Below are 26,843 nucleotides of genomic sequence, written 5' to 3'. Positions count from 1 at the left end.
ACATTACACACAGAGAAACTACATTATAGACAATGGCTGAAGCATTCTCTAAAATACATGAAGCGAGATCGGACAGAAGTCAAGGGGGAAATAAACAAGTTTCTAATAACAATCACATCTTGCTAAAGATCTAGATTGAAATATCAGCAGGAATACAGTAGCTGTGGATAACACTATGGAAAACACCTGGCCTGATGGATGCTATGGAACAGAATACCCAAGGACTACAGATGACACACTTGTTGCACTATTAAAAACCAACAAAAAATTACAAGACTAAAATCTTACAGAATATGTTCTCTGACCACAGGAGAATTAAACTATCAATCACAATAAGATATTAATAACACCCCAAAATTCAAAATTAAAACACACTTCTAAATAGTACAGAAGTTTAAGAAGAAATCACAAGGGAAATTAGAAAACATCTGAGCTAATTGAAAATAAAAATAATATATCACAGTTTGTTGGATGCAGTGAAAACAAAGTACTCAAAGGCAGATAAAGCAGAGAATACATAGAAAATTACACTGATAATTGCTTTAGAAGAGTTGTCTCCCAAAGAAGACACACAGATGTCTAACAGGCACATGAAAAGATGCTTGTTACTGCTAATTATTAGAGAAATGCAGATCAAAATAACAGTGAGGTACCACCTCACACCAGTTAGAATGGCCACTGGTAAAAAATCTACAAATAATAAACACTAAAAAGGGTGTAGAGAAAAGGGAACCTTCTTACACTGTTGGTAGGAATGTAAATTGGTGCAGCTACTATGGAAAACAGTATGGAGGTTCCCCAAAAAACTAAAAAAAAAAGTTGCCATATGATCCAGCAATCCCACTCCTGGGCATACACCCAGACAAAACTTACTCAAAAAGATACATGCACCTCTAAGTTCAGAGCAGCATTATTTACAATAGCCAGGATGTGGAAGCAGCCTTAATGTCCATCAACAGATGACTGCATAGAGAAGATGTGGTACATATATACAATGGAATATGACTCAGTCATCAAAAAGGATCAAATAACGCTATTTGCAGCAACATGGATGGATGGACCTGCAGATTATCATATTAAGTTAAGGAAGTCATAAAGAAAAAGACAAATACAATATGATATCACTCACATGTGGACTCTACAGTATGGCACAAATGAACCTACCTACAAAACAAAAACAGACTCACAGGCACAGAGAGCAGATTGTGCTTGCCAAGGAGGGAGGAGAGAAGGATAGGAATGTTGCATTGCTGTTGCTAAGTCACTTCAGTCGTGTCCGACTCTGTGCGACTCCATAGAGGGCAGCCCACCAGGCTTCCCCGTCCCTGGGATTCTCTAGGCAAGAACACTGGAGTGGGTTGCCATTTCCTTCTCCAATGCATGAAAGTGAAAAGTGAAAGCGAAGTCGCTCAGTCGTGTCTGACTCATAGCAACCCCATGGACTGCAGCCCACCAGGCTCAACTGCAGCCTACCAGGCTCCTCCGTCCATGGGATTTTCCAGGCAAGAGTACTGGAGTGCCACTGCCTTCTCTGGGAATGTTGCCTTAGCAGATATAAATTATCATGTGTAGGATGAATAAACAAATCCCTATTGTACAGCACAAGAAACTATATTCAATATCCTGGGGTAAAATCATAATGAAAATGAATATATAAATGTATAACTGAGTTACTTTGCTAATAGAGCAGAAATTAAACACAATATTGTAAGTCAACTACAGTAAAATTTTTTAAAAAAGTTTTGTCTCAAATTAATCATCTAAGTGTTACCTTAAAAAGTTAGGAAAAGTTAAGTGAACAAAATACAAAGTAAAAAGAAAGAAATAACAAATGTAAGAAATAGGCACAGGTAAGAAATCAATGAAAATACAGCAAACAACAAATGATAGAGAAATTCACAAAGCCAAAAGTTGTTTTAATCTAAAACATCATTAACATTGTTAAAAAACAGATTAAGAAACAGATATTAAAAAAACACAAATAACAGGAATAAAGGATGAGGTATCACTATGAAATGAATATTAAAAAGATAACGATGAAAACCCTTTCAAAACATTCAACAAATCAAATTCCTCTGAAGCATACAAGTTTCAGAACTGACATAAAATGAAGTAAAAGAATGGAATAGCTTTATATCTTCAAAAGAAACTGAATTCACAAATAAAAATTTTCCCCTAAAGAAAACCCTCAACTCATATGATTTACTAGTAACTTCAACCAAACATCAAAACCAAACTTATATATACTCTTTCAAAACAGAGAAGGAAATATTTCCAATTTCCTTTATGAATCCAGAATTACTTTCATATCAAAACAATTATTTTAAAATCCACAGAAAAAATTACCACTCATGAACACAGACACAAAACTCCACAACAAGATACAGGCAAACTGAATCTAGTAATATTTAAAAAGAATGATAAAAAGTTACCCACTGAAATTAACTATAGGAATCCAAGTTGGTTTAATATTTGAAAATCAATTAGTAAGATTCATCACATTAACCAAATAAAGAGAAAAATCATAACAGCAGCCACAGATGCAGATAAACCATTTTACAAAATTCAAAACCCATTCATGATAAAAACTATTCAACAAAGAACAGAATGAAACCTCAGTGAGATAAAAGACATCTATAAAAAAGCACAGCTAGCATCATACTTAACCCTGAAACAGCCTGTTTTCTCCCTAAGTAAAGGAAAGGCCTTTGAAGTCTTCACTCACTGCTTCTAATCAACATTGTTCTGACGGCTCTGGGCTCTGGTCTGTGAAATGATGGAGAAAAGAGAAAGGGAAGGCAGGCAGGCAATTTGGAAAGGAAGAATTAAAATGGGTTTTATTCACAGATAACATGCTTGTTTACCTAGGAAATCATATCAAATATACACAACAACTGCTAAATCTAATAAGCAAGTTTAGCAAGATCACAGGATACAATGTCAACATACAAAAATCAACTGAGCACCTGCACAGTAGCAACAAATGTTTGGCAAAAATAATGTGTTTATTATAGCACCGAATATTTAGAAATAAGCCTAACAAAAGACATTTAATACTACTAAACTAAAAACAATAAAACACTGCTGAAAGAAACCATAAAGATCTCAACAAATCAAGAGAAACACTATAATCATGGATTGGAAGACTCAATATTGTTAAAGATATCAATTCTCAACATATTTAAAGGTCAATGAAATTTCATCCCTGAAAACTTTCAAAGAAAACTTTCACAGAAATACAAGCAATCTAGAACAGACAAGACAATTTTCATAAATAAGAACACAGTTGAAAGACTTACAGTTTGTACACAGAAGGCTCATTATTTAATTGCAGTCATCTTTTTTACCTAAAGTTGCAGTACAGAGATAGGACTAATTCACGATTAAAAAAAAAAAAATCAGAGGAGTGTTCAGTGGCTGCCTGAAGTGGTAGAGATAATTATTGAGAAGATACTCCAGGAAACTTTCAGTGGTAATGGAAATATTTTCTATCTTCTAAGAGGTACAGGTGACACAAGTATATGCATTTTTAAAACATCAATTTGTGCACTTATGCAAATGTGCACATTACTTTAATGTGAGATTTAATGTAAATATCTCTTTAAAAGAGATAAACAATAGTGATTTTCAGGTTTGCAGTTTTGCTTTTTTTACAGTGCTATGGATTCTGTGTTCTGTGTTGTGCGGTGCTTCGTCACTCAATCATGTCTGACCTTTTGCGACCCCATGCACCATAGACCTTAAGGCTCCTCTGTCCATGGGTATTCTCCAGGCAAGAATACTGAAGTGGGTTACCATGCCGTCCTCCAGGGCATCTCCCCAACCCAGGGATCAAACTCAGGTCTCTCATATTGTAGGCAGATTCTTTACAGTCTGAGTCACCAACGAAGCCAAGAACACTGGAGTGGGTAGCCTATCCCTTCTCCAGGGGATCTTCCTGAGCCAGGAATCGAACCAGGGTCTCCTGCATTGCAGTCGTATTATTTACCAGCCAAGGTACCAGGGAAGCTCTGTGTGTTCTAGGCTGCAGTAAATGAGTAATATAGTGAAGTTTAATAGCTGACAGCTTTCTCACTGTTGGAGAAGTTAGTTCTGAATAAAGGATAAGAATGTACCCTATGGTTTTGGATTAAAATCAGAGGTGTCAATATAAGTATGAACTCATTATAGATAAATAAAGATACAGATATGTGTGTATATAAAATATGTTTATGAATATGATAAGTATGCATAATTTCCTAGCTCTAGATTCATTTCTACTTTCCATTAGAAAGGAATGAAAATAACAGCTTCTGTATGTAATAGCTAATCCCAGGGTTTGCGATAAGAAAAGTGTATGATGAGCTTGTAAGAAAAAAAAAATCCTTCTGTAAAAAGAATGTGCTGTAGGAATCATGGGAATATATCAAAAAGAGTAGCTTAAAAGGGCTCTTAGAGGCCAAATCTGGGACAGTTTTGAGCAGTGATCCAGGCTCTGTGGACCTGATGGTTAGGGGTAGGAACAGACTTTCCCAACTCAACTGCACTCTATTGTGATTATGAAGGAACCATGTCCTTCGTGTATAAAGATTACCGAGTTCCAGTTGATTCTGCTCTACTACTGTCCAGTTTATATCTACTCACAACCACTTTCAAGCCATGGCTCAAGGGGAATTTTGCATGAGGCAGTATCACCAAAGCCTTTTGCAAAAAGCAGCAGGTTGTATGGAAGAGCTCAGAAGAGCCAACACAGCTTCACTGATAGTGAGAAAGTGGGTGGTTCCTCCAAGAATAGCACCCAGACTGGGAGCCATGAATGAAGAGGCACCAAACAACTGTTTTTCCAGAATGAAAGGGAAAACTATGTAGGAGGGAGTGGAGCAGCAATGTAAAGGCAATTAGTTCTAATTCGAAGTGGAAAAGAGAGAGGAAAGCAGTTCTGGTCATTTGTAAAATGAGGAAGCAGACTGCATGTCTGTCACAATCACAAAACACTTCTATGACATCTAATTATATTTCTTAATGCTCCCTCAAATCTTTTAACACTCACTGCACCCTTTTGCTCTTTTCTACATGGTCACCCCCACTGGAAACTGTCCAGTCCTGGTAAACAAGTATGTAACAGTAAGATGTAGGAGATTTTCTTCCTTACTGGGGTTGTAACAACCAGTCAGTCAGCTGTTAGGCACTGCACTTCTCATCTGCCCCTTCTTCTTGATCTAGAGTTTCAAGAGAAGACATGGATAAGGGAAACTATTCTCCCCTATACGTCCTGGCTCAAAGCTGCAGACCTCAGTCTCCAGCTCCCCTTAATGCTTGCTCTACAATGCTCCCTGGGGAGTAAAAATGCATTTTGAACTGTAATGAGTTATACAAAAATAGACTCAGGAAGGAGTTGAAAACAATCATTCATGTACAAAGACTCTGATATACTCTTCCTAAAAATGTTATTTTAGATGTTTCTCTACCATGTTATCCGTGAACAAAAGTCTAGAAAACAATGTAAAATTAAATTATATTTGTATGTTATAACCATGAAGCAGAAAACAGTGAGTACAAATAGCAAAATGAATACAATTATTTACAATGTGAAGAAAGAGGCATATGAAATAAAACACATGTTTTCATTGCTCTTTTCTGGTCCATTCATCATTTCTTTGGTTGTCTAGCAGCTGAAACTCCTTTCTACGTCAGGGAAATTTTGCACTGATGGCTCTCTCCTGTGGTAGTTAAAATACAGCCGGTAGTTGCTCTCCTGGTCTTGTAGCTAAGGAGAACGCATGTGGCCTGAGCTTGGCCAATCAAATGCACCTGCTCTCAGGCATCAACTAGGAAATGAGTGACGAAAAGCAGCAGGGCTAGGGGAAGCATACCCAAGACCCAGAGCAGTGATGGCAGCGGTGTTGTCTGGTGTCAGCCAGCTTCAGCATCCAGCTCAGTAGAACAATCAGCCACTGCAGACTAGATCTACAGTGAGCATTTGTCAGAGATGCTGGCTGCTAAGAGCTGGTCCCCTAGTTCCTCCAGCCATGCTCTACCATGCTGTAAGCCAACAAATAAATGCTGTTTCCGATGAACTCTGTGAATACTGGAATCGCTTGTGACTACACATTCTGCCTGGTGCACCTACTGTCATGCACTGACCTCACTGTACTGAGCTGCCACCTAAGAGGTTGTTAATGTTTCGTTTTTAGTCGCTTTGGTCATATCCAACTTTTAAAATCCCATGGACTGTAGCCTGCCAGGCTCCTCTGTCCAAGGGAGATCCAAGGCAAGAATACTGGAGTGGTTTGCCATTTCCTTTTCTAGGGGATCTTCTCAATCCAGGGACAGAACTGGCATCTCCTGCATTGCAGGCAGATTCCTTACTGCAAAGCCATCAGGGAAGCCCTACCTAGAAGGAGCTCTATCTAATACACAGAACTACTTTGAGTTTTCCCTCTGGTGAAAAAAACTGCCTCCTTCTGAATTTCCTGGTTGTTATTTTTGCTTTTTTTCTTTTATAAGCTCTGCTCAAATTAAAAGATGTTTTTTATTTCTGGGCTAGAAATTATACTATGTATGAATAAAATGACTGAAAATAAATTAGAACAGAAGCTGTATTAACAGATGATGCACAAGATAAAAAGTAAAAACCCAAATAATAACTACCTGGGTTACTGCCTCTAACTGGTATATTACCAGAGGCAAATTTCCCCGTGATGATTACCCATTAGTTTATGCAAAGTGGCTTGAGGCTCAGTCCATTTGCCAAATTGACTCTTGCCCAAATTTTCCTGGCAGGCAAATTACCAGTTAACCCTCCTATTAGTAGTCTCAGCAGGAACCAATGTATGAACGAGTGCTAAGCTTCCTCCCCCGCCTAGAGAGGCCAACCAGAGCAGTGTTCAGGCCAAATGTCTTAGAATCACCACAGAGCTCTGCCCAGTGTCAGATAATAAATACTTGAATTGAAGATAATGGGACCTTTGCTTTCCCTGACTTTTGCTCTGGCAGTGATTTGATGACCTGGGTTCATTTAAAATAAAGGATTTCTGTGTCTTAATGCTTTTAGATTTCTAAAGCTGCCATTTATTCTACATATAAGAGACCTGAAGATGTCTGACTACTATATTTACTCTCAAGAGTAGAGGTGACAGGTAATTTTATTACTGAAATGACTGATCTTATCAGCTGCTATGTTACCTTATTTTCTTCGTAAATAAAGATCCAGGATAAGAGTACAAACAGTTACTCTCCTCACACGTTACAAGCTACTGGAATAGAATATCCTTTAGGGACAAAAGGTAGCACTGCCATTCAGAAAGACCCTTCACTGAGACAGCACAGCCAGTCAATGTGGCCATAAAGGACCTCTGTGTCTCCATAATATGTGGGAGACAGATCACTGGCTCATTCCATACCAGCCTCTCAGGACCCATAGGACAGAAACAATTTCCTTTCACTTCCAGCCAGGTTGGAAATAACCCAGGCATTCAGAAACAAACAGGATGTAAGCTGATTTAAAAAAAAAAGTCAACTAGATAATAAGAGCTTTGATTCAACTCAGAATTGAACTCAAAGCTTTGATTCAACTTTTTTTCCTCTCTTATAAGACAAACGATAGATAAAATGCAAAACTGAAGTAAAATTTGGTAAAGCATGCATTTTACGTACTGAATGAAAACTACAACAAAAACAAAATATTTTCTTGATTTTTGATAATACAGCACAAACCCCAGCAGATGTACTTTATTATGAAATAGCTCATTTGACACATTAAGAACGTAATTGAAATGTGTCTCATCCAAGACATACAAGTGAGCCTTAGTGACATCAACGGAAACACACTGGCTCTTAGCTTATGTGGTTTGTGGGGATTTTCGAAAAGCTCTAGAGATTTCAGTAGTTTTCCGCAGGGCTTTGTAGACGGTATGCAGAGTCCAGAGTAAAACAGTGTGATTCAGTCTCACATGCAGGGAAGACCGTCTATTCTTTTATTATTTACTCATGCTTCAGTTTTCTACCACGTGCATATTGAGCAAAGGTTTGCTTTATTCAACACCTATCCCAGAGCACCAGCAAATATATATTACTGCAAAGAAATAATTACAGGGAGAAAGCCCACACAGTCAATGACAGCATCATAAATATTTATATAGTATAGTGCATTTAGGTTAACTGTTAATCAGGTGTTAAATGTGAGCTATAACAAATTCTCTGAAAAGGATGAATAGAAGACTTATTTTATGTTTTAATAATGGTTGGAAGAACATACTACTTTTAATTCTAATCATACCAGACATCATTACCTTCTCTGTCTTCCTCACTCTCTTCTAATAAAGGGAATCAGTTGTCTCAGCAGTGTATCAGAAGGACAAAAAATTTAAACTTCTATTTCCTTATGGTTGATCACAGAAAGCTTTCATCACTTAGGACTCTTTGAAGCATGTGCTCAGTGCAATAAATGTGTATTTGTGTTGCTGGGGGAGGTGAGGCAGGCGGAGGAGGTTAGTTTTAATGAAACACATGTGAGCAGGAGCCTGGAGGTCTGCAGCAGACACACCATCAGACCCCAGAGGCGAGTTTGAGACGAACCAGAACTTCAAATGACATGTTATGAGATTGCATATACTAAGCAAACTTTCATTCTATTCTCATACTATTTTCATTAAAAAAATAATAATTTCTAATTGCAAAGAAATATAGGAGACAGAAGCTAGATAAAGAAAGTTGGGGACGCCACCGTATGATCAGTCCTGGTTGCATTACTGGATCACCCATTCAGAGTTAAACATGCCTTAGGGCATTAGGAAACAGAATCTCCCTCCAAAAATCCCTATTTTAATAAAAGCATCATAGTAACTATTAAGGGAAACATAATTTTTCATACTTCTTTTATGATTTAGTGTTACATTTGAGAAGGGTCTCCATAATTTGTCCAGCATTTAAGAACAAAACAACAACCTCGGAAGTGGTCTCCTCATCTTACACTGTGTTACGGGAAGAAAGACGATTGGAAAGTCTCAATACCTTCTTTTGTCTGCTCTCAGCAGCAGCCAGCTGTGTGGACATCCTTTCTTGCATTTTTCTGCAGTGTGCCATGACTGCTTCGAGGATGGAGAGGGGGTTGGTACAAACTGGCTTCTTCTCTTTATCGCTGGCACCTGCTTCATAGTCTCTCTGTAGTGCCAGGAATGGGTCATTTAAATTAAATCTCCCATACCGTTCCTGGATAAATACCTCCTTCCTGCGAGCCTAGAACAAAATCAGAAGAATGTATTCAGGAAGAGAAATGAAAATATACAGGAAAATATTTATATGAAGTTTTGTGGATACTGCTCCAAATGGTATTCACAACTGTCATGAGTCATGGCTTACGTGTGATGTCAGGTGGTGAGAAGTAAGGAGACTGTGACCTCAAACCTTGACCAGTCTGCCAAGCTATGTTCAAAAGTTCTTCCTTTAAGAATATAGTCTTTTAAATTGCAAAATATGCAAAAACAGTTTTTTCCTCATGATGCGGACCCCTTCAAGGATCTGAATTTTAGGTGCAGTCTTTTCTCATTTAAAGTAAAATAATATCAACAATTAAAATAATTTTTAACAAAAAATAAAAAACAGGCAAAATAATGTTTATAGAACTTATATTTCACATAATCTTCACCACGTTAAGTCACAAAATATAAATCTCCAAGTTTTGTATAGTCAGAAAGAATTTTATAAATATTTGAAGAAAATATTTCATGTATTTTTTAATGTCAAAAAACACAACATTCACATTTTGTGAAATGTGACCAACTACCAAAAAAAAAACCTTCAGAAAATTAGGAAGATGCAAATGTCTTCTCAGAACTGAAGGACATTAAAATATAGTTCATAGAATCCCAGGAAAGAATGTAACCTCATTTTACTTTAAATGTCAGTCCATCAGCGTCAAAGTTAATTTCACATCCACTTGGCACTAAATGCAATTTTCTATAATTAGCCTACAATGGCCTTTGCATAAAATGGAAAATAGCAGGAAAATAGTAGTAGGAATATATTGAAAATGAGCAACATTTTCCTAACTCAGGTCATTCGGAATAGCTACTAGACAAAAATTATCCTATGCCACTGCCAGTGGAAAAACTAAATTACTTTACAATAAATCAAGCTTAATTTTCCAAAATGTCAAAGATGTTTTCTAAAGAAATATTACATACATTTCCTTAATTTAAACCAACTGCACTGACCAACTCAACTTTTCCATTTTAAGACCACTATCAGCAAGCCAACAAGTAGATAAACACGAATGGAAATGACAAGTGAGAAAATCTAACATTTGTTTTCCTATTACCAAATCGGATTAGAAAATATAATTTAAGAAAAGTCCAATTCACCATAAAATTTAAGCTATCTTTCAGAGGATTATTTTAAACTTAAAAAATCAAAGTGGTTTGTAAGTCAAAAAACATTTGGTATTTCTAGATTCTTCAGATTCAATTATATAACCAATGCACTAAATAAGTATTATTTTAGAGATGCAATTATAAAAGCAATTTCATTTTATCCTAACTTTTCTCTTAATTTTTATTCAATGTGGTGATTCATCTTCCACCCTTGAGTGAACACTTGGGATAATCCCCATGGTTTTTCTAATCATTTTTATCTGATATAATACCTATAGTCACTTTAAAACATAAAAATCTCAGTTTGGTTTTTAGAATATCCAACTTCAGTGGTATGATGGCTTCTCTTCCCCAGCTAGGATCTGCACCACCTGGGAAGGAAGTGTTTAAGAAAACCTGTCTTCTTTCATTCAATTTTCTCCCTGTCTTTCCTAGTTATTTTCATCCTCTCCAGATTGGAAGGGACCAGAGGTAAAGGATGAAGATGAAGATGGAAGTGAGGGGAACAGGAGCACTCTATCTGAATGGTTCAGTAAACTGGCCTTACCAGCTGAAACTTACATTTTAACAACCAATTAAAATGACTTCTTCCTGAGATGAAGCGATGCACAGCATTCTCTCCAGAGAAACGCCCCTTGATAAAAATCCTTTCTCTCTTGAATCTCCAACAATTACATTTTTTATACCCTCAATGTGGGTAAGGAGTTTAAAAGTCAAAGGTGGACTTCAAGTTTCTTCTGAAAATCTGGCATCTTGGTCCTCATTTTAGCATCCATATTTATTATTATAGGTCCCCTGCTGAAACTTACATTTTAAGCAGGGGTTCTCATTTTTCAACTATGGAAGTATTTCTTTTAACATTATTGTAAGAAGTATACCTTTTTTAGTACATCTTTCTTTGTAACAGAGTTCTTAATCTTGAATATACCATATTACTTTTAATAAGGGCAGATCAACAATATAAAAGTATGAACATTTAAGGATACTGTGTAATAAAAAATGACTTGAAATGTGTATAATACTGAGTTTGAAGAGGCCTTTCCCTAAAAAAAGGAATAGCTGAATGTGCAGATAATTTCTTGGATTATGCATCAGAATTAGAGAATGAAATGCATTTCAGGGAAATGAGTCATTATGAAGCCACATGCTAACTATAATTATAAAAACAGACTCAAACTCTTAAACCACTGATGCACTGATAAATAAAAACATAATTTTATCAGAATCTGAAGCTACATAGAATCCTGAGAAAGTTGCAAGCAAGAAATAAAAACATGGCCATTATTAATGGAGGATCTGACATACAGAGTTCCTACTTCTGGCTTTCATTGTTCTGTAAGATCAACTGAAGTAGGGTGGACTCAATTAGCAAAAATAAAAGGAAAAGTACTTTAGCTATTCAGCTTTTTCTACAGTATATAATCCTTTTAGGGAAAAAAAAAAAACCCTAAAAACTTGAATTGTAGGTTACAATTACAACATATCACCAATTAATTTTAGAACATATTGACAAACATCATATTATTTTGTCTTTTGAAAAGCTGGAATGATTTTGTAACATTAAAAAGTATTAATAAAAGGTAAATTTTACTAAGAGTTTATTTTTTATTGCAAGATGTTTCCCATTCATTTTCTCCTAAAATTAAGTTCAGGAGATAGCCACTTTTTAAATTCACATTTTATAGACAAGCAGACTGAGGCTGAGAAAGATTAACTTCCTCTCCCAAGGTCATTTCTACAGGAGCTAGTATTCAACCCAGGTAGTATTACTTCAAAGACTACTCTGAAGCATTTTGTAATTTATGACTAGAGTATTCTGGAATAGTAGAAAGGGCTTCAAAAATTACTGCTTACAACATTATTCAGATCAATACAAAGAAATATTAATGAAGTTTGAAAGACAAAAATATGACAGTATTCTAAATAATTAACAGTTTTCCATATGCTCTATATGTACTTTCACAGTTGCTGACCATACACCAACATAATGTAATCAAATGTAAGCATTTTTTTTCCCTCCAGATTCATTCTTCAGAGAGTACTACATAAGTGCAAAATACAATCCAATAAGAAAAATGGTTCCTAAATAGCTTTTCCCCAAAAGCATATTATCAAAAGGCACTGAGTATCTGAAAACTAAAAAAAAAAACAACAACAAAAAAACAACAACCAAAACCCACTAGCATTAATACAGATCTAACTGCAAGAAGACTGCAGAGGAATTCGGTCTTCAGCTCCAGCCTACACAAGGCAGAGGCCACCGCCAAGGGTGCCAATGATACAAAAGCACAAGGGATGATTCAAATGATGAGTCCAGTCTGATTAGATGGACTTTCACAGAAATTAATATGAGTCAGTTCTTGAGCAGAAACACTGAAACAAGTATGAAAACCACTTGGGCCTGCAATCAACACTACCTTCAAGGAGTGAACCAAGAAATGAACACTGCCCCTCTACACCAGGCTTCATTAATTAACAGAAAAGATCTATCAATCAGAACTAGACAATTTCTGGACTACTGAGCTCACTTCTGGGTGAAATATTTAAAGAATGATCAATACAAAAAGGACCTGAAGATAGAACTGAATAGAAAAAGAAAACAGGAATGCTTAAAAGACTTACAGAAGCATGATAACATTCTTTCAATATCTGAAGTCATTTCATCTTTACAGAAGTATTTATTTTCATTATTCTCAAGGAATAGAATTATTGCCATTATAAAAAGGAATGTTTAAGGGCCAAAGCTGTTCCAAAGTAATAATAGGCTGCACTGGATTGGAGTGAAATCTGTCTGGCAGTGTTTCAAACATGGCTCAAATGGTAGAAATGGGGTGGGTGCAAAGTCTCAAAAATTAGGAAGGCCGTCTGCTTCTAAACTGCTACACTCCCCTCAAACCCTGAAATACTATTATTCAATATCAAGAGGGATGGAATTTTTTTCCAAGCAGCCAACATAAGAATTTATCTATCTAGCTCCAAATCTCTATCTTAGTGGTAAGGAGTTCCAGTAGACCAAGTTTAAAAAAAAAAAAAATTAAGTGCTCTTTTAAGAAGGGAAAAAAATCCTACTCGCAAATAAATGCCATTCTAGGAGTGAGTTTACACATTCATACACAGTGTGTGTGCATGTGAATACACCCACACACATATATAGTACTTGAGTGGACTGTAGAAGGTGGAACAACTATGAAAGCTACAGTCTTTTGGAGAACAACATTCATTGCCTTTCAGTGATTACAAAGGCTTAGAAATTCACTAGTCAGAAACAAAATGTAACTTCCTGGAGTAAAGAATGTTAAAAAGTCTGAGTAATTCAGTCCAGTGAGCACATTTCAAACATCGCTGATATGTGGCAAGACATACATGGGACACAGGAATGCAAGGTGTGTCATGACTTTTCCTGCAAGGCAGGAGGATGTCATGGAGCTGCCACAACATCCTACCTGCTCAAGGACAAAATAATCTGGATGTGCAGAAATTGTCATGCCAGTTATATACATAATGAATATTGTGAACCATATATTATGAGTGACTTAGATTTACCTGGTGCCTGAGGTTAAAATCTGGAAGTCATACTTCAATAAATGACCTATTTTCTCACAGGAAAGTAGACCATTCTAACAGTATCTGTGAAATGGTTTGATTTCATAGAAACCAGAGCAGGAAGTAATCTGTCAGTCCTTATTTTAACCCTGCCTGCCACTTAACCACCTTGCAAACACCCATCCGTGTTCATCTCAGCTAGAAATACGGCCCACATTCAACTGTAAAAATAAGATTACCCTTACTCCCTAACTAGGTCAAGAATGGCACATCATGCCTCATTGTTCTGCTCTCTTGCTTAGAGAAGACATTATTACACTCTCAACACACTTTAAGCTGAATCCAGGCTAAATCCTATTTATCTTAATACATCTCTCCAGGCAGTCACCATCCATCAATTAGAACTGGAGCACAGATGAACCAACCTGCCAACTCTGCCCTGGGCAGTTAATTGCTGCGAACTGCTGTATCTTTACCTCTGTGTGTTTGATCCGCCGTGTCCAAGTCTTTGCGACACCACGGACTATAGAGCCTGCCTGACTCCTCTGTCCATGGGATTCTCCAGGCAAGAAAACTGGAGTGGGTTGTCATTTCCTACTCCAGGGGATCTGCCCCACCCAGGGAACGAACCAGGGTCTCCTGGATCTCCTGCACTGGCAGGCAGATTATCTACTACCGCTAGACAGTTAAAACCATGCCTTTTACGTCTCCAACAATGAGCTACCAGTTTAAAACCCATGTATACCAATTATTTATTGAAGGCCACAGAAATAATGGTTCTATTACTGGGATTAATCATGCACAATGCCTTGTAAAACTTCCATATCAAAAAACAATTTTAAATTTTATAAAGAGGCATTATTACTCAATGTTAATAGAAACAACAACAACAACAACAACTAAGTGTGCTTATCCAAACCCATAAGCATACTTGACATACTCTACATTTTGACTTAAAATACAGTTTGCTAAACTTTGGAAAATATAATAAAAGGAAAAAAAAATGAACAAAAAGATCCATGATTCAATTACCAGAAAGTAGTCACTAGTAAGTTTTCCTGGTACTCTACAATTTATATTTTACAAGCATATACTTAATACCAAAAACAGTTATCAAGGACTTAAGGGAGTATGTTTCCAGTAAACTTTCTCATTTAGTTTGCTAAACAGTTCCTATTTCAATGATCTGTATCAATATTTAATAGTATTCCACATATGAATCCTTATATACTAAAAAAAAATCTTAGTTTATCACTTACTTTACTTTCAATTGTTCTAACATACCTGCAGGTAAAATGTGGGAATATTAAATTCACTGAGATAGAATTACTGGGTTAAAAGATAAAACCATTTTCGTATGAAAGCATTTTTCAATATCTGCAAATGGACTAAAGTGATATCCCTCATCAATAGATTAAATAAAAACCATATGACCATTTCAATAGATGCAGAAAAAGCTTCTGACAAAATCCAACATCCATTTGTGATTAAAAAAAAAAAATCTCTCCAGAAAGTGGACATAGAGGTACTATAGCTCACCATAATGAAGACTTCTTGAAATACATTACCAAATTCCTCTTTAGTGAGGAGTCTGCCAATTTTATTCCCATCAGCAGTAGTGATTTTGTGTCTACAGTTATGAGAGAGATTGGTCCATATTTTCCTTATTTTTTAAAACTTTGTCAGTTTGAGGATTACGATACTTCTAATCTTATTTAACTTATATGCAGAGTATATCATGCAAAATGCTGGGCTAGATGATTTACAAGCTGGAATCGAGATTGCTGGGCAAAATACCAACAACCTCAGATATGCAGATAGTACCACTTTAAAGGCAGAAAACAAAGAGGAAATAAAGAGCCTCTTGATGAAGGTGAAAGAGGAGAGTAAAAAAAGCTGGCTTAAAATTCAACATTTAAAAAATGAAGATCATAACATTTGGTCCTGTCACTTCATGGCAAATAGATGCGGAAAAAGTGGAAACAGTGGCAGATTTTCTTTTCTTGGGCTCCAGAATCACTGCAGATGGTGACAGCAGACATGAAATTAAAAACACCTGCTCTTTGGAAGACAAGCTATGACAAACCTAGACAGCATATTAAAAAGCAGAGACATCACATTGTGGACAAATGTCTGTACAGTCAAAGCTGTGGTTTTGTGCAGCAATCATGTACAGATCTCTGGGAGTTGGACCATAAAGAAGGCTATGTGCCGAATAATTGATGCTTTTGGACTGTGATGCTGGAGAAGACTCTTGAGGGTCCCTAGGATACAAAGGAGATCAAACCAGTCCATCCTAAAGGAAATCAGTCCTGAATATTCACTGGAAGGACTGATGCTGAAGCTGAAGTTCCAATCCTTTGGCCACCTGAGGAGAAGAGCTGACTCATTGGAAAAGACTCTGACGTTGGGAAAGACTGAAGGCAGGAGGAGAAGGGGAGGACAGAGGATGAGATGGTTGGATGGCATCACTGACTCAATGGACATGAGTTTGAGCAAGCTCTGGGAGTTGGTGATGGACAGGGAAGCCTGGTGTGCTGCAGTCCATGGGGTTGCAAAGAGTCAGACATGACTTAGTGACTGAACAACAACAATTGCAAAAAAAAATGATTTGGGCCATGATGCTCCCTTCTGCATTTTTTGAAAAGCTTTGTATATATTAGTATTTATTTGTTGAATGTTTGATGGCATTTATTAGTGCAACCAATTGAGCTTGGAGTTGTTTTTAGGGGAAGGTTTTTGATAATGAATTATAAAAACAGATATATGACCATTTGGAATTTTATTTCTTCCTATATCAACTTTATAAGTTCTATTTTTCAAGAAATGTGACCAATTCCTCTCAGGGTACTGAAGTTTTTCACAGTATTCACTTACTATCACTTTAATGTCTGTAGGATCCGTAGTGATAATACTTCTTTTCATTCCTAATATTGGTGAAGGAAGTCGGCCTTAGGAGGCATCACTACAAACAAAGCAACTGGAGGTAATGGAATTCCAGTTGAACTATGTCAAATCCTAAAAGATGATGCTGTCAAAGTGTTGCACTCAATATGCCAGCAAATTTGGAAAACTCGGCAGTGGCCACAGGACTGGAAAAGGTCAGTTTTCATTACTATACCAAAGAAGGGCAATTCCAAAGAACATTCAAACTAATGCACAGTTGCACTCATCTCACATGCTAGCAAAGTAATGCTCAAAATTCTCCAAGTTAGGGGTTCAGCAGTATGTGAATCAAGAACTTCCAGATGTTCAAGCTGGTTTTAGAAAAGGCAGAGAAACCAGAGATCAAACTGCCAACATCCGTTGGATCGTAGAAAAAGCAAGAGAATTGAAAAAAAAAAATCTGCTTCATTGACTATACTAAAATCTTTGTGGGGATCACAACAAACTGCGGAAAATTCTTAAAGAGATGGGAACACCAGATCACCTTACATGCCTCCTGAGAAATCTGTATGCAGGTCAAGAAGCAACAGTTAGAACTGGACATGGAACAACAGACTGGTTCCAAACTGGGAAAAGAGTATGTCAAGGCTGTATGCTGTCACCCTGATTATTTAACTTATATGCAAATAATATCATGTGAAATGCCAGGCTGGATGAAGCACAAGCTGGAATCAAGATTACTGCGAGAAGTATCAATAACCTCAGATATGCACACGACACCACCCTCATGGCAGAAAGTGAAGAGCAACTAAAGAGCCTCTTGATGAGGATGAGAAAGGAGAGTGAAACAGCTGGCTTAAAACTTAACTTTCAAAAAACAAAGATCATGGCATCCAGTCCCATCACTTTATGGCAAATAAACAATGGAAATAGTGACAGATTTTATTTTCTTGGACTCCGAAACCACTGCAGATAGTGACTGCAGCCATGAAATTAAAAGACTCTTGCTCCTTGGAAGGAAAGCTATGACCAACCTAGACAAAGCTATATTTTACCTAGTAGTCATGTGTAGATGTGAGAGTTGGACCATAAAGAAGGATGAGTGCTGAAGAATTTGATGTTGTTGAATTGTGGTGTTGGAAAAGACTCGAGAGTCCCTTGGACTTACAAGGACATCCAACCAGTCCATCCTAAAGGAATCAGTCCTGAATTTTTATTGGAAGGACTGATGCTGAAGCTCCAATTCTTTGGCCACCTGATGAGAAGGACCAACTCCTTGGAAAAGAGCCTGATGCTGGGAAAGATTGAAGGCAGGAGGAGAAGGGACGACAGTGGATGAGATGGTTGGATGGCATTATGGACTCAATGGACATGAGTCTGAGTAAGCTCTGGGAGTTGTTGATGTACAGGGAAGCCTGGCATGCTACAGTCCATGAGATCGTAAAGAGTCGGACATGGATGAGCGACTGAACAAGAACAAAAATTAGTTATTTGTGTTCTCTTGTTCTTGCTCATTTTAATCAGGAATAAGTCAATTTTGTTGATTTTTTTCAATAAGCCAGTTTTTAGCTTTATTAATTTTCTATTGCCTATCTTGTACTTTTCTAATTGCTGCTGTTTAGCAACAAAAAATTTTCCTTCTACTTATGTTTATTTTGCTCTCCTCCTTGTAGTTTCTTAAAGTAGAATCTCAGACCACCGATTTGTATATCTTTCTCCTTTTTAATACAAGCACTTAAAGCTCTCAATTTTCCTATAAACATGGTTTTAGCTATATTTCAAATATTTTGATGCTGTATTTTAACGCCATTCATTTTCCAATTTTGTGATTCTTTGTCACACAGAAGCTTCTTTTCTTCCAAAACTTTACATATATTTGGAATTTTCCCTGAGAGATATTAAAACCTATTGTGATTATTAAATTCTCTTTCTCTCTTGAATTCTGTCAATTTTTGCTTCATGTATTTTGAGGTATGTTATTAGTTATATTGAAGAAGAAAATGGCAACCCACTCCAGTATGCGTGCCTGGATAATTCCATGGTCAGAGGAGCCTGGCAGGCTACATACAGTCCATGGGATCGCAAAGAGTTGGACACGACAGAGCAAGTGAACAACAAATCCTTTTATTATTATGAACTGCCTTACTTTTGTAATACTGGGTCTTGTTTATATATATATTTTAAAATATAGAATACTTTTAAAGTATTTAAAATATTTAAAGTATTTTAAAATACTTTTTAAAAATATATTTTATTTCATTTATCTTTCTATTCATAATTCTCCAGTACAAAAGTTTTAATTTGTATTATTTAATGCAACCCACCAAAAGAACAAGCCTTCTTCACAATATGTTTCTAAAAATTTCTTTGCTATGCTAACAGTTTATTCTCCCAGATGAGATTGAGACGTATAAACTTCTACAAAGTAAAACAATGATAACTTTGATTGAAATTATGTATAAATTAGAAACACACTTGAAAATAGAGGGCTTTTTTCATAAAATTAACTCTTGCCATGGAAAGCATCTTTACATTTATTAAAATTTGCTTTTATATCTTACAGTTTTCTATTTTCAAACTGATTAGCCTAACGTTGAGAATAAAAAGATACTTTGGACAAATCTTTGGAACTATTCCCACTTTTCTAATTATCTCTGTATAGTACATACACTGATTAAAATTGCTAGAGCAGTAGTTCTTAGTCCTAGCTGCTCATCAGAATCATCTATATAACTCTGCAAACACTCAGTTTTGGCCCAACACGTTCAGTAAGTCTACCCAGATTTTCCTAAGTATGCTGATGCCCCAGTCAAGGATAAGAATAACCAATTTCTTGCTTATCTCTACATTTTTCTACCATTATTTCAAAACAGTATCTTATGCTTATTCTCTACTAGGTAGATCTCTAGGTCACTTACTTCTCAAGCAGCTTTTGGATGGGAATGCTTTCTATCTGTACTAGTCTTTAGATGATTTCTACTTCCTTCCTACATTTACACTGTCTGGGTAAAAACATTCTCAAGGGGCCATCCTAAGATTCCTTCCGTATCCAACAGTATACAGGAGCAAGTCCAAAGCCAAGGTGGACTTTCTCCCTTTCAGGTAAGCCTCCTGTTTTTCTGCCTGATTAAGTCGATTCTTTCTCCATCCTTAAAATTAAGAAATAACATTTAAGATTATCCCTGGTGTTGGCTGGCATTTTCCTGGCATGTCTTTTTCATCTAAAGACTCGGCTACATCTTGGTTACGGCCATCCATCTCATTTGTTCTAGTCTCTCTGCATGCATGCACGCTCAGCCATGTCTACCTCTCTGCAACCCTACAGGCTGCAGCCTGCCAGGCTCCTCTGTCCATGGGATTTTCCAGGCAAGAACACTGGAGTGGGTTGCCTTTTCCTCCTTCAGGAGATCTTCCTGACCCAGGGACTGAACCTGCGTCTCCTGCACTGCAGTTGGAGACTTTTTTTTTTTCCACTGCTGAGTCCTTCTTGAGGAGCATCAATTTTTCTCCAGCAGATCTCCACTCTCTGTGCTCCACACACATGTATCTTCATTTCTATTTTGTCCCTTTAATCCCTTCCTACAGGTTCTGGGAAATCCAGAACTTGTCATGGATTCAGTTTTTTTTTTTATAGTGCCAATTTTTTTCCCCCTCTCACTTCTAACATATATTTTCATTTCCCTAGCACATTTTAAATTCTCATGACAACCATATTAGGTAGGTACTGCTGTCTTCACACTATAGATAAAAACAATGAAGCACTGAGTGGGCAAGGGGCTTGTCCAGGGTTGTGTGGCTAGAAGAGGTGCAGCCAGGACTCTCTCCAGCCTCCAAGGTACAGGCTCCATTCTGAGAGTTCTTCCCCGTAGCTTTGTAGCAGTTGTCTCTCCATCACAATCTGGCTTACCCACCATTCAGTCTAATTTCAGAGCCTGTATTTCCTTGAATTTTAAGACACAAAGCAGATGCTCTCTAAAATACTTTCTAAAATTTACTTCTCATGTTAATTTTTGTCAGATGGAGGTTGTTACTTTGCATTTCAAGTGTTATTTTCCTTGTTCTATGCTGCAAAACTCTTCATAGGCCTTAGAGATTTTTCTCTTTCTCTTCCTAGTATCTGCTGACTCCATTTTGGATCAGTGGGAGTCAACCCAGATCTGGTTTTTAACCATCAGCAGGTAGGTAGAAGCTCCCTGAGTATCTTTACTCCCCATCTGAACTGCTATTAAAATTCTACTTGACTATGGGAGCAGTGAGCAGACGGGTGCAAACTTACATTGCAATGCTTTCAGCTGAGAAGAGTGACAGCCCCCGCGTGAGAGGGCTCCTGTTGCGTGGCCCCCACCCTGTGTGTTAAGGACAAGGAGTCTCTTTGGCTGAACTTGTTCCCTAGGCATGTCTTTGGCATCCTCGGTCCTGAAGGAATATCAGGGAGTAGCCTGGACGCCTAGACAGCTCTCTGGTTGTTGCGGCAATCCTGCTTTCTGACACTTCTCCTTTGCGTCACAGAAGGGATTTCAATTGGCAACTCCCTACTTATCCCCTAGCCTGCCCTCACCTCCCCAGATCCTAGGAGGTAGGGGTGGGTTGGCTCTTTCCAAGTTACAGGTCCACTTCCTGAGAGGGCATCACAGGGACCCAGGAAGTGAGTCCGTCCTCCTCCATCCCAACATTCTACGGAGCAGGTATTCCTTTATTTTTCAGGTTATGGGGAGTGCATCTGTTGAGAATGGGCTCAGCCATCAAGGTACATACTCAGGCTGGTTACTTTACTCCCTTGGGTCTTCTCTGGTTTCATAAGAGCATACCTAACCCAGGAAGTTGTCACTGTTTTTCTGAAGGATTAAATGAAATAACGCAGGGAAGGCACTTGGCTCGGTGTATGGAAGATAGTGTGTGTGTAATAAATAATGAAGTGAAGTGAAGAAGTGAAGTCACTCAATCGTGTCCAACTCTGAGACCCCGTGGACTGTAGCCTGCCAGGCTCCTCCATCCACGGGATTTTCCAGCAAGAATACTGGAGTGGGCTGCCATTCCTTCTCCAAGGATTTTCCTGACCCAGGGATCGAACCTGGGTCTCCCACACTGCAGGCAGACTCTTTATGGTCTGAGACACCTTCGATGCATGCCATTTTACTAATAACAACATTCTTTCTAGCTTGCAAGTTTTTGCTTATTTTTGTATCCTTTAGCTTATCTCCTTAGAGAAATGAGAAGTTAGAAGTCAGAGGCGAGTACCAAGTCAAGTCACCATGTTAGTTATAGCTCCAAGACATTTACCAAGCTTCTAGTACATTGGGTGATTGTGTTCATCTGTGCATTCACACCTTTAGAACTTTTCTGCCTCTTCAATTGCATCATAATCCTTAAGGCGAAAGTCCTGTGCTCCTAAGGGGCCATTATTCTAGACACTGAGGGTGTGTACTGAGGGTGTGCTCATGAGATGCTACACATGCAGCAAAAGCAACTTATTATGTCAGCTGATGGAAATGAACTCACCACCCAACACTTAAAGGCATATGAATATGACATTCCAGCAGTAGAGAAGGCATAGATAATACAGTCCTCTGAGATATTTTTAAAAGATTACAGTGCAAAATACAAAGACCCAGAACAAAATACAATAGAATCCTATTTCAATACCACTCTTTAATACATGAAATTGGTTCTAATGTAAGTTCAATGATGTGTTCTCATACACCACATTTACAGTGAGAAGATACTGTTGAGGCATTAACTTGATAAGCTTTGCCCTCATTAATGGATGCATTTTTCTACTCTCAGGGTAAATTTAGATGTCAACATGTAAAGATTCTATTTGTAGCCTTACAGTAACAAATGTATACTAGCCATTCATTTGCTGAAGCTGTAAATCGTATCTTTAAGTTTTCTAAAGTTTCTAGATACTAAATAAATTGAAAGAATTTTTCCAATAAAATATATAACCCCATCAAAAAACCTATCAAAATTTGTTACTGTACAGTGAACTAGCAAAACAGCAGCTGCTGGAAAACACTGCTTAGAGGAACATCTGTCAGAAAATATGTTTCTGATGATTAAAAAAACATAAAATTTTACTCAATCATAGATATTAAAGCGTTTGCAAATAAGACTTCTGTAGAGTGGTCGGAGACTGTCCAGAGAAGCAGTGACCACTTCTGGGGACTGAATATTTCTGTACCAAGCACACTGGCAGGAATTTGGCAGTTAGTCTCCTTCATGTTTGCTGGACCGAACTCCTGTTTCAAAAATTCTCAAACAGGTTTTTCTCCTGTTTGCACGTTATTCACCCTATCATGACTGCACTGAAGCATTTTCTGAGTTGGCTTCAACCACCTAGAACTTTGGACTCATAATAAGAAAAACAAAACCAGCATTAAATGCCTTGTCTAAAATGAACATACAAGTAGTTATCCAAACAAACAAAAAGAGACCAACCTCAAGAGAAAGGAAGGTAGCTTACTTGAAAGATTTCATTATTTTTGGAATAACATAGTTTACCAATATGGTAATTCCAGAAATGCCTACTTATTTGTGATTCAGGTGAAGAAATGTGCAAATAGTGGTGGGTATGGGAACAGTGTAAACATAAGCTTACCCTTGCAAAAAAATTTAAAAAGTGAAATACCAAGAAAGAAAGGCAGTGTTGTCTCCTAGGGACAATACAACAGATAATTTCTGTGGGCAGAGATTGCGATTAAAAATTTAAAATATGGTCCCTTTTATAGCTGCAGGAAACGTAAGCTGGTGCAGTTAAAAATAAAATTCCCCAAGACATAAAGAGGGAATGATGGTGACAATGTGCTCTCGAGGCTGCATCCCCTCCCACCTCCCAGTGGATCCAGCCTTGGTCACTGAGAGCAATTCACTAATGCAAGCCCTGCTGAGCATCTGGAAAACATAAACAGAAAGGCCTCAGCATTCTCACCTTCTACCAGCTGAAGATGACTCACTCCATACCAACAGCCATCAAGGGAAACGGAATGTCGACGATTTGAAAGCAGTCTTCATTCAAACTCCGTCAGTAGTTTGACCACCATTAAATGTTTCCCAGTCTAAAAGAAAGTACCTTCTGCTACTTCTTGCAGCAAACCAGAAAACGTGGCTCACTACACTGATCTCTGGGCAGCCCTGGGAGAGAGCAGAGTCCCTGGAGGGCAAGTTCCTCAGATGCCTGCAGTGAAAGATGGTGTGGGGTGCCTCTGAGATGGTGGCAGATGTGCAAACTTTGGGTCAGACACTCCTAGTTTCTCTTAAGTCAGAGTCAGGGATCTAGCAGGCAAAACGTGAGGGGAAGAGCTTATCTTATTCAAAGGACAGGCAGATCTCAGCAGGAGAGGTTTCACTGGCAGGAAGAGGGTAAGAATCCATTTCAGACCACACAATTTCATCTTCCTGCACTGTATTTGATGCAAGAATAGCTGTGAAAATACTTTATACACTACTAACTGTGGTGCACAGGTTGTTTGGTATTACTAATATAAAGTTGAATAGGTCATTTATCACAGGTTTGTGGTAACTCACATCGTGAAAATGTTCAACTACTTATGTTTCTGCTAGATTTTTCTTTTTGCTTTACATCATTTATTCACTGAGAATTCATTAGGCAACGTCTATGCATAGGCCATTTTCCTCTAGCAATCAGCTGCCCTTGTCTTCTTTATTCTGCTTTGTGGGCAAAAAGGAGAGAGGGTAGAGTTTCTTAAATAGTCTGTAATAGAGAGTAAATTACAGAATGCTGTAAACACGTGCTACACATTATGAAACAGTGAGAGTATGGCGTCTCCTCCAAAGGAGGTTAGGCCAAGACGAATGGTAATCATTTCCTGAGTCTCCAACATGATTTATGATGGGCTGTGATCAATTTCTGAAAAGAGTAAACCTGAACTATTATTTTTAAAGCCTATTCTTCTAAGAATCCATTTTCTCTTCTCCAAGCTCTGCCACCCACTTGCTCAGTGAAAGTGAGCTTTGGTCTGAAAGTGTCTGGGGCCTCAGACTAGACACACTCCTTCTAGGTGGCACACGACAGCGCTCGCTAGAATCTGCTGCAGGAAGGAGGCCAGGACCCTGCCATTACCACTCCCTCTATCCCAGAGCTGCTACTGAAGGCATCTGCTTCCGTCCTTTAATATCCTTAGTCTCCTATTAGTGTTCCTGGAGAACACAAGGACAGTAACAATAACAAAGTTAGGATGGGATTAAGGTCATTCCCCCTCGGCAGAAAACACGTCAGTTCTTAAAGTCGGATCAGTTGGACAGAAGTGCTGTTCAAGTAGAACTAAAGCCTGTGGTCACAGCCCCTCAGCCAGAGCAGACAACACTATCATTCATGCTGAAGACAAGCATTCTCATCTGATGATGACTACAACGTCAGATGATGCTATGAACCTCCTGGAAGACACACATCCCTACAAGCAACAGGACTAGGAACAGGCTTCCACACACACTCGTTCAACCACTGCTGCTAACCAACAGGAAAGGATCTGGGTATTTACCTGTCTCTGTGCTTTAGTAAATGCCCCCAGTAGGAATCACAGCCACAGCACTGGTCATAGCCATCCTACCTTCAAACTGACCAACCTTACTAAGCACCAGAATTTATAAGACAGGAGCCTTCAGAGCATCTAAGGCATCGCGTACAGCCATGCATTTAGGAGATCCCTCTAAAATATCCTCATGCTTGACAGTAGACACACGGACGGCTTTGCCTGTATAGTCTATTTTTAAATATTGGTACCAGGCACATGGATACTCACAGCTGTGTTTGAGACGTAAAAGATAACATGCGCTTGAGATTAAGCCTTGCATCCATGAGACAGTTCCCCTCCATTACATATAAACAACTGTACCAACAGAAAAACCTACCAAAACGACCAGAACATCAATTTATGCAAGAAAAAATGTTCATAGCCCATTTCTAAAATAATTCTTTTTGAAGTTGACTTAGTACCAGTCTTAATATTACTATTTCTCAATGTTCAAATGGCCCTTACAAACAACAGATTTTTTTTAAACACACAAAGAACACATATGGCATATAAAACAGGCAATCAAATTCACTTTATGTCCAGGAGGATAATAATGGAAGAACAGTCATCTGTTATAAGGGTTTTGCTATGACTCTGCTGAGTCAAGGTCATGCTAGGAGGCCAAGAGCAAATGCTTGATGGATGTCTTCTAAGGTCAAGCATCAGCACTACGATACATTAAGAACCTACCCTACAATTAATAAACCTGTGCACCCACATCTGAGGGAAAGGACAAAGACACAGTGAAACAAATTTTGCATCTAGCATTCCTATTCTTTTCTTCCCCTTCAAGAACTAGATTTGAAAATAAGAGTAAAGAATTAAAACTAGAAGTATATAGCCACTGGGAAGAATGCTGTCCTCAGAGCTGATGCATTATTTGGAGGGAGAAAGGGCCCAGGAAACCATCAGAGTCACTAAAACTGCTGACGGCTTTCCAACAGCACCGGCTTCATTCTCCCTTTATCACAAAGCCACGCCAGCAGCATCAGAACCACTTCTTGCTGGCTCAGTGACTCTGGAGGCTGCTTGATCCCCTCAGGAAATAAACTGAGAAAGCAGTCATTGTTTTTGTTTCACAAGAAGGTAACAGGAGCTTGCGACCCCATGGACTGCAGCCTATCAGGCTCCTCCGTCCATGGGATTTTCCAGGCAAGAGTACTGGAGTGGGATGCCATTGCCTTCTCCAATATTTAAACTACCTTTTGCAAATGAACAGCCTAGATTACCAAATGGTCAAAGAATCCTATGGGCTAGGAAAAGGCTAATGATGTTTCAAAATGTAAGCTTTTTTTTTTTTTATAGGGTAAGGTAAGGTATAATTCTAACTGTGGATGAAATATGTGTCACTTAGGACGCTTTCAGGTAGCATCACCGACTAAATGGACATGAACTTGAGCAAACTTTGATAGTGAAGGACAGGGAAGCCTGGCATATAGCAGTCCAGGGGGTCACCAAAAGTCAGATACAACTTAAAGACTGAACAATAACAGGGCACTTTCATTTTAAATTCCAACACTTGGAGAAAGATAAA

At 38.0% G+C, this 26,843-nt stretch overlaps 1 protein-coding gene across 1 annotated transcript in view; it reads right to left on the bottom strand.

Annotated features, from left to right (window-relative positions):
• The window catches only part of CTTNBP2 (cortactin binding protein 2), a 172,050-nt gene that overhangs the window by 96,966 nt on the left and 48,241 nt on the right, over positions 1-26,843 (bottom strand). Inside the window, exon 3 of the mRNA XM_068972796.1 lies at positions 8,992-9,216. Within this exon, the coding sequence (XP_068828897.1) occupies positions 8,992-9,216 (225 nt within the window). The remainder of the gene's footprint in view (positions 1-8,991; positions 9,217-26,843) is intronic.

Source organism: Capricornis sumatraensis, chromosome 5 (genome assembly GCF_032405125.1).
Source record: "Capricornis sumatraensis isolate serow.1 chromosome 5, serow.2, whole genome shotgun sequence".
Lineage (NCBI taxonomy): Eukaryota > Metazoa > Chordata > Mammalia > Artiodactyla > Bovidae > Capricornis > Capricornis sumatraensis.
Note: the sequence above shows the minus strand (reverse complement) of the source record. Positions and strands in the feature narration are given on the sequence as shown.